The sequence below is a fragment of the Balaenoptera musculus genome, chromosome 19, assembly GCF_009873245.2.
Source record: "Balaenoptera musculus isolate JJ_BM4_2016_0621 chromosome 19, mBalMus1.pri.v3, whole genome shotgun sequence".
NCBI lineage: Eukaryota > Metazoa > Chordata > Mammalia > Artiodactyla > Balaenopteridae > Balaenoptera > Balaenoptera musculus.
Window position 1 is genome coordinate 60,173,362 of NC_045803.1, and position 12,747 is coordinate 60,186,108.

The 12,747-nt window shown below is 63.3% G+C and overlaps 1 protein-coding gene across 14 annotated transcripts in view; it reads right to left on the reverse strand.

Moving 5' to 3' along the window:
- The window catches only part of ANKRD11 (ankyrin repeat domain 11), a 164,886-nt gene that overhangs the window by 13,346 nt on the left and 138,793 nt on the right, over positions 1 to 12,747 (reverse strand). For 12 of the 14 annotated variants that reach the window (XM_036833917.1, XM_036833919.1, XM_036833913.1 and 9 more), the window contains 5 exons: positions 11,872 to 12,010; positions 4,116 to 4,286; positions 3,799 to 4,002; positions 2,975 to 3,117; positions 295 to 442 (listed from right to left, as the gene is read on the reverse strand). In XM_036833917.1, coding sequence (XP_036689812.1) covers positions 295 to 442; positions 2,975 to 3,117; positions 3,799 to 4,002; positions 4,116 to 4,286; positions 11,872 to 12,010 — 805 coding nt within the window. Of the gene's footprint in view, positions 1 to 294; positions 443 to 2,974; positions 3,118 to 3,798; positions 4,003 to 4,115; positions 4,287 to 4,712; positions 4,810 to 11,871; positions 12,011 to 12,747 lie in introns of all 14 variants that reach the window. The other 2 variants (XM_036833922.1, XM_036833920.1) reach the window with 1 other exon arrangement.

Below are 12,747 nucleotides of genomic sequence, written 5' to 3' on the forward strand. Positions count from 1 at the left end.
TCAGAGGTGGTTCAGGCAGGGGCTGCAGGCGCCTGGGGAGGGAAGGGCGCCTGCCCAACGGGCACGTCACCTGGCTTAGTTCAGGTTGAGGCTGGCCCTGGGCAGAGGGGCCACAGAGAGGTCTGCACAGACACGGGGCTGGAGGCCCTGCACGGAAGCCCCCCATCCCGGCTGGGGGGGACTCCTTACGGTCCAGAGGCTCCCGTCAGCAGCAGGCATCCAAGCAGGCTGCCGCGAGAGCCCTGCCGACCGCGGGGACGCCACCTGCCCAGCCCGCGCCCCCGCAGCACTGACCGGCCGAGCTCTCCTCGCTGGACGTGTAGGTGCCCTTGCCCAGCAGCAGGTTCACCATGGTCGGGGAGCTGGCCACCTTCAGCGGCGTCTCGCCCTTCCTGTTGCTCTGCTGGGGGTTCCCTCCGTACCGGAGCAGCAGCTTCACCACCTGCGGAGCAGTGAGAGGCCCGTCAGGGACCCAGGGACCCTGGCCACCACGCCGACGCCCAACTGCGGCCCCTTCGCAGGGCCTGAGCACGACCAGGCCAAGGGGTGGAGACCATTCGCGCCGCCTGCGAGGCCTCTCCCACCACAGACCCACCACTCACACAGGCTGCTCCCCTCGTGCCGCCGGGTTCCTGCAACTTGGGGGGAAGGCTTTTATGGGGGCGGGGGGGCGTGTTACACAGTAGAGAAAACAAAGACCAAGCTTGTGCAAGCAGGTTTATTGCATGTTTTCATTTATTGCAGAAAGTAAGATTACCTGTCGCTAATCCGTGCCCAGGACCCACTGAACGCAAGGACAGCAGACCTCACTTTCGTACGCTTCAGATGCCGTGTTGTCTACAGACTAAAGGTCTGTGGCGACCCTGCACCCAGCAAGTCTACTGGCGCCATTCCCCCGACAGCATTTGCTCACTTGGTGTCTCTGTATCACATTTTGGTAGTTCTCTCAGTATTTCAGACCCTCCACCAGCAAAAAAGATCACGACTCCTGGAGCTTCAGGTGACAGTTACATTTTTTAGCAATAACGTATTTCTTTTTTTTTTTCTTTTTTTTAAGGCCACATGGCACAGCATGCAGGATCTTAGTTCTCTAACCAGGGATTGAACCCGTGTCCCCTGCAGTGGAAGCGTGGAGTCTTAACCACTGGACCGCCAGAGAAGTCCCGCAATAATGTATTAACGAAGGAGTGCAAATTGTTTATAGATACTGCTGTTGCACACCTAACGGCAACTGTCCAGGGCAGACAACGTTCCGATGTACCAGGAAACCAAAGAATTCTGTGTGACTCGCTCCATCTCGATCCTCGCTGCACTCGGGTGGCCAGGGTGGAACCCACGGCCTCCCCCAGGTGCCTGGCAAACGGGACGGCGGCCTCCACTTCAGCCTGGGCTGCACGCAGCTGCACCTGGGTCTGCATGGCGGGAGCAGGACACTGCTTCCCGGGCAGGAGCTCCCCTGCCCTGTGACAAATCACCACGGTGTTGGACAATCCTGGCGCCAGAGTCAGGGCTCTGGTCCCGTGTCCTTGCTGTCTGCCAGCCAAGGAACACCCCAACTGCTTGAGGCCACCACGTTCCCTGGCTACGGCCCTTCCCTCTGAGACCAGCAACGCAGGTGAAGTCCCCTCACGCTGTCCTCCCTCCGGCCGAGAAAGGGTCTCTGCCGTATGCAGCCCTGAAGGCCACCAGCCCGCCCGGAGAGTCCAGGGTCATCTCCCATCTCCTGGCCCTCAGCCTTCTCCTCTCTGCAGAGCCCACACCTGAGGCCACGTGTCCATGTCTCTGACTGCTCCCTAATAACAAGTTTAAAGACAATTAGAAAAGCGGAGATTCAGGCGGCGGCCCTCTCCCTCCCAGCTCCATCACCTACCAGCCAGCCAGCCTCATTTCACCCATACCCCATACCTGCCCACTGTGCCGGGTATCTTTTTTTTTTTTTTTTTTAAATTTTTGGCTGTGTCATGTCGTAGCTGCGGCGTGCGGGACCTTTCATTGCGGTGTGTGGGCTCTTTGTTGTGGTGCGTGGGCTTCTCTCTAGTTGCAGCACGTGGGCTTAGTTGCCCCATGGCATATGGGATCTTAGTTCCTTGACCAGGGATCAAACCTGCATCCCCTGCGTTGGAAGGTGGATTCTTAAGCACTGACCACCAGGGAAGTGTCTGCCTGCCCCGGTTGTTTTTAGCAAATCCCGGATATTTCATAAAGTTTTTCAGCATACTTCTCTAAAATGGCTCTTAACAAACAGTGACAACAAAAACCCCATAATGCCATCATCTTCCCTAAAACGTTAACTGATTCCTGACATCAGCTCTGTAATCAGCGCTCAGGTGTCCCAGGCGTCTCGGCACCCCGAGCCCAGAGCACCTCCCCATCTCTCCCTGCGCCGATGCGTCATTTTCACACTGGCCACACCGCCGGTTCCCTGACACCTGCCTACAGTGACCAGCGGGGCCGCCACGACAGACCAGACACTCAGCAGCCGCCATGTGTCCTCATCCCGCGCGCCATCCCATCTCCGGCCAGGGGCCTCTTGGACAGCGTGGCAATGACCGCGGCCAGACCCTCACCTGCACGTGCGGCTGCTGCGTTGGACCGAAGGGGACGTGCCCCAGGTGCTTGCGGCTCCTGGGCTGCTCACCCCATGTTGTCTGCCCCCGTCCAGGCTGCCGGCTCTGGCAGCAGCACAGGGACGAGGACAGACAGCGCCCCTTCCCCTGGGTATGGCCACTCACCTGCTAATGGCCGACCACACCTGAGTGGCCAGAGCAAGGGCCCTGACACACAAGCCACAGACGGCGCCAGAGGCCATCCAGGTGCTGACCCAGGATGAGAAAGCTGGGCTGGGGGGAGGTGGGGCCTGTCAAAGACTCACTTCCTGGTCACCCCGCAAACAGGAAGGACAGAGAAACAGGCGGCTACGGACCCGTGCAGTCTGACGGCAGGCCTGCCGTGGGGTCCGCGGGGAGGCGCCCACCTTGTAGTGCCCATTGTTGGCGGCGTCGTGCAAGGGCGTGTCGTCATCCAGGCCCTTGGTGTTCACCTCCGCGCCGGCGGCCAGCAGCTGCTTCGCGACGTCGTAGTAGCCCCGGTTACAGGCCTCGTGCAGCGCGGTCCAGCCTGGAAACAGACACTCAGCACATACGTGACTTAACCCTCGGGAAGGTCACCCCCGCCTCTGGGCGGCACTCAGGAAGCGCTAAGGACAGGACAGAGGCCTGGTGGGCACCCAGCCTAGAAGTGCCAAGTGGTCTTTACTTGGGCGCCTCTGGGTTGCTCGTGACCTCTAGCGGTTAACCCTACAGACTAAGAAGCTGCGAGGGTGACGTGGCCCACCGAGCTGACAAGGGTAAAGGATCAATGAACACAGGGTCACAAGGGGCAGCCTCAGCCCGAGTCACCTGTCAACACACAGGGAGGATGTGCCCCGTCTGCAGCCAGGGAAGCAGGCAGAGCATGGCCACGGCCGCGGGTCTGGAAGGGCCTCCGTGAGCACGCGCTGAGGCCTCGCGGGGAGCGGCTGCACACGTCGGCACGCACACGGAGCTGCCCCGTGGACAGATCCCAGGGCTTTGGAAAAATGCAACTTAGGAAAATTGCTTTTTTTTTTTTTAAAAAAAAAGAGGTGCTAAACTAGGTTTGGGTCCAACACCCAGGGCCGTGGGAAAACCTAGGATTCCACACGGGAAGGCCTCCTGGTCTCACATATGCTCTTCTCTCAGTGCACAGCTCTGGACACACAGAGCAGATCATCCCATGTAAGAGGGGGTCTGCCCCGCAGCCCTCCCTCCGAGCTCTCACCTGCGAAGTCCTTGACGTTGACGTCCGCCCCCTCGCTGATGAGCTCCTTGATACGCCGGGCGTCCCCCCGGATGGCCGCCCGGTGTAGGCGGGTCTCTCCACGCTCATTTCTCTTGTTCACTTTATCTTTGGTTTTTGAGGCAGAATTGGGCGTCCCCTTCTGACACACTGTCGACTGGGAGGGGTGCTTTGGTGTCGTGTCCACTGCAGGCCGAGGAGAGGATGGGCGGAGGTTACCGGGAGGGGCCTGCGGGGCTGGGCCACCGTCCCGGAGGAGGGCCTCCCGGGCCCCAGGACCACCCGCCCCCAGGGCTCACCTGGGCTGTTCGCAGACTCCTCGGCCGTCATCTGCATGAGGAGAGCCACCTGCTGGCGCTCCGAGAGCGGGTAGCCGGCGCGGATCCCGGACAGCCCCATGCCGAACAGCAGCCCGGCCTTGCGGGTGACAGGCTCCTTCTTAATCCTCTTCCGCTCAGGACCCTGCTTCTCTGTGAGGCGTGGAGGAGAGAGGGGAGACTTCATGCCACGGAGCCCTCTGACTGCGGAGCCTCAGCTGGCAGCACGGGGCCCCCGCCTCACAGCCTGCGGGGGAGGGGAGGGACAGCCGGCAGCGCGCACGCCGCCCGTCATCACCTCTTCCGGCAGCAGCTGTGCTGGGGACACGATTCCGACACCTCGTCACCCGCCGCTGAAGCCAAGCCTGGCCCCCACCGACCGTCCACTGCTCCAGGCGCCTCCCCAGACCGTGCCCTGCGCGCCAGGCGGCTCACGCAGGACGGGCCTCGGTCTAGCAACTCCTAGCGTCTGTGATCCAGGTCCTCCGCCCCACCCCGCCTCCAAAGAGTTCAGATGGAAAATGCAAACACAGCTTAGAGACCCGCGGAGAGGTCAAGGCTGACTGGGCGGTACTGTACCTTTCTTCTTGCTTCTAGGAGCCTCCATCTCATGCCATGGCGCTTCGAGGAGCGAACCAGCCTTGCAGTACCACGGCGTGGACTGAGCTGGAGGCATCTAAAGGCATCAACACAGAGCACTAACGAGATACGGGGCCAGCCCGGCGCCCCCTCACGACAAGCATACTGTGCTCCTCTGGCCCCTCACCTAACACCCTGCCGGCCTCAGGCAGAAACACTGCGCCGTTTCTTTCACAGGGGCGGGGAGGACGAAGAGAAAAGACACCCCCGACTCCACGGATCAGGAGTCAAAAGCTCACTTTGCTCCACACTCACCCTCCTACTCACAGGAACTGGGGCTCCGTCGAGTCTCAGACCCCTCCCCTGCTGCCCTGTGCGTTCTGGGGAGCCCGGGGATGGGGGGGGTCCTAGGTCACAGGTGCGGACCACGGGGAGGGAAGCTGGGTCGCCACGGGGCCCGGGTCTCTGAGGGGCTCTCCCTGCTCTCCGTGTCCCAGGGCTGGGGCGACCTCTCCACTCCCAGAAGTACAACCCTGGGCTGCTCTCCACCTCAGGCCCCACAAGCGTGTCACGCTTTACATTTTCTTACAAAGAGTTTTCTGTAAACTGCCTTTTTAAAAACTAAAGTTGTGATCTGCTGACAATGCTGATCTGTGCATCTTAGGTGATAACCCCCAAGCACCACAGGCCACCCCACCAGCAACAACTGGTTTTTAACCAATGCACAAGGCATACGCCCAAGCAAGGAGGAAATTCAGAAAGGACGCTCCTCAGGGGTGACCAAGGACCCCGCTCGCCTTCTCCCCCGCCCCGAATTCCCCCACGACCCGGCAAAAGCAGTGAGGAAAGGGCGGCACGTGGCCCCCGGGGCCCGGCCCTTCAAGGAGGCCTCTGCACAGGGCACAGCTGGCACCCAGCAGCTTCAAGGAGCCCCGAGAAACGAAGCCACGCTGGGGCAGCGGCCGGACGCGGGCAGGGGCCTGGCTCAGAAGCTCTCCCACAGCCGAGTGCCACACGGACGGGTCTGGGCATCGGGGCAGGGGGAGGCCGTGTGGCCCTGCCTGTGCCCTGTGACCTGGGCCCTGCTCTGCCCAACCTCCCGGGAAGCACAGCCTGGCCTCAGACAATTGGGGCGTCTGGCCTCTCAGGGGCTCCCCGCTCCCCCCTGCCCAGGGGCGGTGGAGACACGAAGCCCCCAGAGAAGAGGACGGAAGCAGAACCTCAGCGAAGCGCGTCACCCCGTGGCCCCCCGCCGGGCTGTGGGTGGCATCTGCTGAGTACACTGGGTCACCTCAGGGGTGGAAGCAAGCAGACCAGCCCCCCTCTCCGCGGCGCACGGGTCTTCAGGACAGATGCACCCGTGATTTAAGACGCCAGAGGAACCTGGCAGAAGGGCCACAGCCACCTCTGTCTTCAAGTGACCGTGCAGGCAGTGGACGCCCAGGGCCAGGGAGGTGCCTCGAGGGCCTTGCCTGCGCTGCTGTTGAGTGGCAGCGAAGAATCAACTTCTGCCCAGAGACTCTGATGCCAGCTGCAGAGCTGGGCCCTGTGGCACCGGCCTGTGGTCTCAGGAAGGGGTTGGGAGAGCTGTAAGGCTGAGGCAACCCCAGCACGAGTCCACACCTGCCCAGGGGCCCTGCTCACCCCACACGTGGAGGAGAACAGACTAACCCTCTGGTCTCCCCAGGCTTAACACAGGAAAAAACCCCAAATGTAATCCCATCTCCTGAGACGCCAATTTCTCGGTGGTGGAGTGTACTTTTCCACAGGTGCCGCGGCTGCCGGGATCTGGAGAGCCCACGTCTGGCCGGGCTGGGAGTCTCGGGTGGAGCGGGCGCCCACGGAACCCCGGCCACAGAGGAGCGGAGGCCGGGGCGCTGGTGCTGCAGAAGGGTCCTCCTGCCCAGCCACTGCGTCCTGTCGGCAAGGGCCAACCCGGGGGTCAACCCAGGTGAGACCTGCAGAGCCTCCTTCCTGCCCTGCCCTGGGGTGGGCGACGGCCCCACCTGCCAGTGCAGGGACGGGGACGCGGCAGAGGAGGTGCCCGGGCCACGGCCCAGCTCCCTCAGCGCTCTGCGAAGGTTTTGCTTCTCACATCCAACCGGAAGAGAACAGAAGTTACACGAAGCCCAGGCGGCGTGCGTCAAGTTGTAGACTGGAAAACTGGCAGGTCCGTCTGAGTGGCGAGCGAGGCCAAAGGGTGCTGTGGAGGCGCAGGGGCTGGAGCGCACCCTGCCCCCTCGTTCCCCGGGGACGCCAGCGGTGCCGTCTTCCCAGGGTAATGGGGGGAAGGCAGTCTCATGAGCCTGGACAGTCCCCTCACCGTGAGGAAAGCAACGCACAGCCGTGTGACTCGGCCTGTATGTCCACGGCGCCTTGATTCTCACGCTCGGTCACCTCGCTGGTCCTCTGTGAAATCGGGGCCATGTTTATCCTCTCTTTCTGGGACACGGTCACCCAGCTAGCAGATGCAAGGGTCCCCAGCCCCCCAGGCCATCCCTGGGTTTCCCCCTAAATGCTGTTCCTGTCGCCCCCGGAACACACCTCTGCTCTCCTCCCACAGCCCCCGTGGCCTCTTCTGGGGCTGGGCCTGCGGAGGGCGCAGCCCTGAGGGCCTCTGTTTCAGGACCCAGCATCCAGAGTCCACTCCTCCTGGGGAGTTTCACTCCCCAGCAAAACTGACAGCGTCCAGTGGAGAACTTCCCCGAGTCACGGCGAATCCTGGCAGCAAAGACACAGAGCGAGCTTCTGGGAGGTCTCCTCTGGCTTCCGGGACGTGGTCTGCAGACACCCTCCGGCCGCCCTGCGCGTCCCCTCGGGCAGTCCCGTGGTCCCACACGACGCTCCGCGTGGAGCCCGCACCCTGCGCAGACACCGGCGGCCCCGTGTGCTCCTGCTGGACCCTGGCTGGCAGCTCTCCTGCTTCCTCTGTGCCTCAGTCAAGGCGGCGTCTTTAGTTTCAGCAGCGTCCAGCTCACTCATCCTGCTCATGGCGGACCCGGTAAGCGCTAGAACCGTCCCCTGAATGCTTCGTTTCAGCCGTCATTTCTGCTGCCTTGTGCTCTGTTTTACACTGTGGAAACTCTGCCTGATCTTCTGGACGCCGTTCTGTGTCTGCTCAGGTGTCTTCCTCCTGCCGCGGCCATCTCTAGGCCCAATCCTCGTCTCCGCTCTGGGCCCTAGGAAGGCGCACAGAGGCCCAGGGAGGGCCAGCCCCGTGGGGGCAGGACGGCGTGAGCCTGGGGAGCCCTCTCGTCCCCCAGGCTGGAGGACGGCATCTTCCAGCCGGAGGTGTCGGCGGGCACGGCTGCCCTCAGCCCGTCCACTGCCACCAGAAGCCCCGTGGCTGACAGCCAGGGCATACCACGTGGCCGAAAGTGGGAAAGCTATGACCCTCCTCAGATGTCACCATCGTCAGGGCTCGCCCTGTGGGGGGAGGGGCGGAGCAGGTCCTCTGTCCCCCAGGAAGTTGCAGGGCTCGGCCCACGGCAGGCTGACGGGAGGTGGGTGGTCGGCACCGGGACCTGTTGTCCCGAGAGCGTCCCGTCCCTCGGCCTCAGAGCACACCTTCCACACCACACAGGGCCTGACCTGCACGATCAGTCACAAACACATGCTTCTGACCAAGAAGCCGGCCCAGGCACAGTCCACATGTGACAGACACCCCGTCAGGTGACGGGCTGCACGGGGTCCTCCCGCATTACACTCCGACCCTCCAAGCGCCACTGGACCCACACAGGCACCATCATTCAGGCTGTGGTGACAACCGGCTTTCCTTCCGGTTTCCTGCTCTATGTCTCCTCCTTTTCCTTTTTAAAAAAATTTCTGGCGTTGATCATTTAAAGAAAGAGCGGTCTGTGTGGCCTTCAGCAAGTCCCCGGCCTGAGAGGGACAGGCTGGACCCCCCCCCCGTCTCACTCCCCCCGCAGTGGCTGCTCCAGCTCCAGGTACGGGCGACCACAGAGCCGCCCCACAGGTGACCGTGATCAGGAGGCCAGAATCTACGGAGGTGAGGTTGGCATAAAGGGCCTGGACAACAGGGGTTCCCAACCACTGACCCCAACTTTCAGTACAGCAGTAAATCAGAACCAGTAAATCGTAATCCAGACCGCCAGCAACGCACCAACAGCGTCAACCATCCCGCCGCTCCCAGCCTGCCTGGGGGCCTCCGACCACCCCTCCAGCTCCCCACACCCAAACCCGGGAGTTCATCGGGTGGAGCGGCCACCCTGACCCAGACCAGAGAGAAGTGGGCCCAGCCACGCCCTCTCGACTTGGCCTGGGGTGGAGGTGGCCAGCGTCCTACACCAGTCCTGCCCGCTCTGGGGTCCTGAGAGCTCCAGGGTCACGGTGTGGGTGGCATGTGCCCTCCCAACCAGCGACTCACAGCGTGTCACGCCTGGCAGGCGGCCAAGCCCCTGCATGGTCAGCCACGTGGCCTCCGGCACTTGGCAGGGGGCGTGCTCAGAGCCCAGCGCCAGTGAGTCCCTGCACACAGGGCAGCCTTGAGCAGGAGTCCCGACAGGCCCTGCCCACCAGGGGAGCTGCGTGCCCGCCGCCTCCATCCCCAGATCCCAGCCCTGACGGGTGAGCTGCTCACACACCCTCCCTGCAGAGCCAGCCCGAAGGAGAAGCAAAGAAACGCTGGGAGCTGACAACAGGCCCCTCTCTGGAGGGCCCTGGGGGCTCCAGGTGGGAGGCGGGAGCACTGCTGCCAGGCTGACAAGAAGCCCGCAAGGCTCCATCCACACAGGCCTCAGCAGCAGGTGTGTGTACATGTATGCTGTGGGGAAATCAAACACGTAAGAAGCAGACAGCAAAGTATAATTTGAAGCAGGTCCCGGTCCCACCAAGACTGGCACCGGGCAGGAGGGCCCCCTCTCCCTGCCTGCAGGCGCCTGCCCGCTGGCGGCCCGAGCTCCAGGGAGGACGCCCCAGCCCTGACTAAGCGCTGCGGGCCTCCTGGGGACCAGCAAACAGGAGGATGCTCCCAGGGAGCCCGGGGGTCTCCGGGGGACGCTCATCAGCCTCCCTGTCTCAGGGAGCACAGCCGGAGAAACTCGCTATTGGCCACTTGGAACCGTCGCCTGAGCGCCAGGCTGCATCTTCCCAGCAGGGGGCGCTGGAGGAACACGGCAGGAGCCAGCAGGCAGGGAGGGGACGTGGGAACACGGGGACCTTCAGCCTCCCCAGCTCGGCGCTAACCAGAGTTGGCACTTCTGTACAAGAGCCTCCCCATCTGCCCTGGGGCGGGCGGGCGGGCGGGCAGGCGGCACCTGGTGCAAGCGCGGATTCTCAGGGGAAGAGCTTCACTCCGCCCGGCCAGGCAGCCGCTCACCAGGAAGGGCAGGGAGGGGTCAGTGACCAGGGCTGTAGGCGAGGTGCCCAGTCCTGGCCCGAAGGATGAGACGCTCCCAGTTACTGGAGACCAGTTCTGCCACGTGACCAAAGCAGATGTACAAGAAAGCTGCACGGTCGGCCCCTGAACCCCGGGGGGCGGGGGGGATGGGCAGGACACAGTCCCCCAGTCGAAGGCCCCTCCTCCTCCCACACTGTGTACTGAAAAAACCGCACATAAGCGGACCCATGCAGCTCACACCCGTGCTGTTCAAGGGTCAATGGTACAGTAAAACTGGCCCCCAAAGAGATAAACAATAAACAGTAAAAGGACAAATGCTGTACTTTACATGTATTTAGACTTTGTCCCTGCCTGGAAAATCCCACTTGCAAAACGTTCTTCAGTTTCCCACCTGCCTGGAGCCTCGTGCTGAGGTGCCAACCGTCCCCCAGGCCTGCTGGAGGCCGCCTTCACGGCCAGCACACCGCAGAGACCCCAGAGGACGCCCCGCCCGCCTGTGCTCGGGCAGCAGTCCTCCCGGGAGCAGGCAGGAACATCCCGGAGGAGGACACGGACCTGCAGACCCCCAACATCCTGGAAGCCGGCAACCAAACAGCGATGCCACGCCCTCCAGTACCGGAACTGGCTCGGGCACCCAAGCCTGAGTTCGGCCTGTCTCTTCTGCACCCAGAGCCTGAGGCACAGGGTCCCCGGGAGGACCCCCACCTCCTCCGCCCTCCTCCCCGGCCCACCCCCTCCCCTTGCGAAGGACCCCGCCGAGGTTGAGCTGCCTGTCCCGGACCCCAGCCACACCCCAGCCGGCACCCCCAACCCCGCCAACCTGCTTCACCAGCCTGCAGCTACCCCAGGTCTCTGCTCAGTGGCTGCGGGCCCGGGGAGCACCCGCCTGGGGGGCGCCCCGTGCAGGAGACGTTGTGAGTGAAGACGTTCATTCCAGGCTGTTCCCCTGCCATTTCTCCCCGTTCTCTCACATTTATCTCATTTCTGTACCTGCCATTTTCCTGAGACTGGACACAAACCCTCACGTGCAGCAAAGCCCCCCTGCCCTCCTCCCGGTCCTGGCAGGACCTCTGCTCCTTCCCCCGTGGCTGTATCCCGGGGGACCCAGGCCCCCCTTGCGGCTCTGCGGATCCACCCCGCACCTGCCCCTGGCTCAGGGGGTCTGCAGTCAGATGACCAGCAGGCGGGGAAGGCCCAGGACACCAGGACCAAGAGGAGGAGTGTGAGCCGGCTGGCAAAGGGGCCAGGTTCTTGCCTGGACCCAGCACGTGTCCCTGCAAGCAGCTCAGATGGAACCAACCTGAAAGTGCGCGCACCACATGGAGGTAACCGGCAGGCCCGCAGCGCGCGCATGCGCAGGAAGACTGCATGGTTCCTGCCCATTTTCACAGCTCCCTTTGGCCTCTATTTCAAACAACTGGGTTTAATTTATGTGCTGCTGTAGCCCTGAGGGGAAACATGTTTATCCTCCCATGTAAAGCTCTCCAGAGGCTCTCCTTGAGGGAGAGGAGCCCGTGGTCACACGCACGGGAGGCCCCGGGCAGGCTGGGGCTGGGGGAACGTGGCTTCTTGGCGCACTGGCGGGAATTCTCTGCCTGGGAACCTGCCCTGTCAGCTCTGAAGCACCCCTCCCGGGCCTGTGCGGCGGGACGGGGGCGGCGGGGGCGGCGGCGGGGGTACCTGTGTCCGAGTCCTGGGAATTCTCTGCCTGGGAACCTGCCCTGTCAGCTCTGAGTACCCACCCCGGGCCTGTGCGGTGGGACAGGGGCGGCGGGGGCGGGACGGGGGCGCCGGGGGTACCTGTGTCCGAGTCCTTCTGCTCTCCATGGGCGCCCACAGTGAAGGGCAGCTTCCGCTTGGTCGCTCGCTCTCTCACCTCCTTCCCGCCATCACTGCGGTCCAGCTTCGGGGTCTTGGTTAGAGAAACTTTATCTTTATCCTGGGAAAGAGAGTGACGCTTTCAGACGTTGGCCCTAAGTTAGATTCTCAAAGTCCTCAGGTCTACCAGGTCTTCACGTGCCAGGAAAGCAAGTCTCTCATTCGGGCAATGGACACCCCTCCTGCCCACCAGGCTCAGAGGCACCCACGGCCCTGCCACCTCGCTGCCTCCTTCCTCGTGCTCCCAGAGACGGACTCAGTAACGGGGAAGGCGCACCTTCAGAGGGGCCTGCTGACAGACGGAGCCCGCCCTCCACTGGAAACTCTCCCCGTGACCGTGGACGAAGGGGCCCGGCCTCCCACCCAACGGGAGTATGTCTGCCCTGAGACGCTGGCTCCCCTCCAGCGTGTCGTCCTTCGCCTGCCCTGTGCCTGAGCCACCTCTGGCCACCACAGGCCTGTGACACTGCGGGGCCGTCTTTGGGACGGATACTGCAGCCGCAGCAGCCCCGGAGCAGAGCCAGTGCAGGCGGCCCAGCCCAGAGCAGGAGCTGGCTGGAGGGCGGCCGGGTGTGGCCATCGCTCCCGGCCCTGCTGACCTGTAAGGACCCAGGAGCCCGAATTCCAGCCTCAACCTGGGAGGTCCAGCCGGGCGTCTGCCTCGCCTGTCACCGTCTGCAGAACCGGGGGAAGCGCCACCTTGGGGGGGGGTGGGGGGCTCGGGATGTGACACGCCCCGCCTGGAAAGGGCAGCACGCAGAGCCCTGAGGGCGGGGGCCGCTCAGCGGAGCCTCAGGC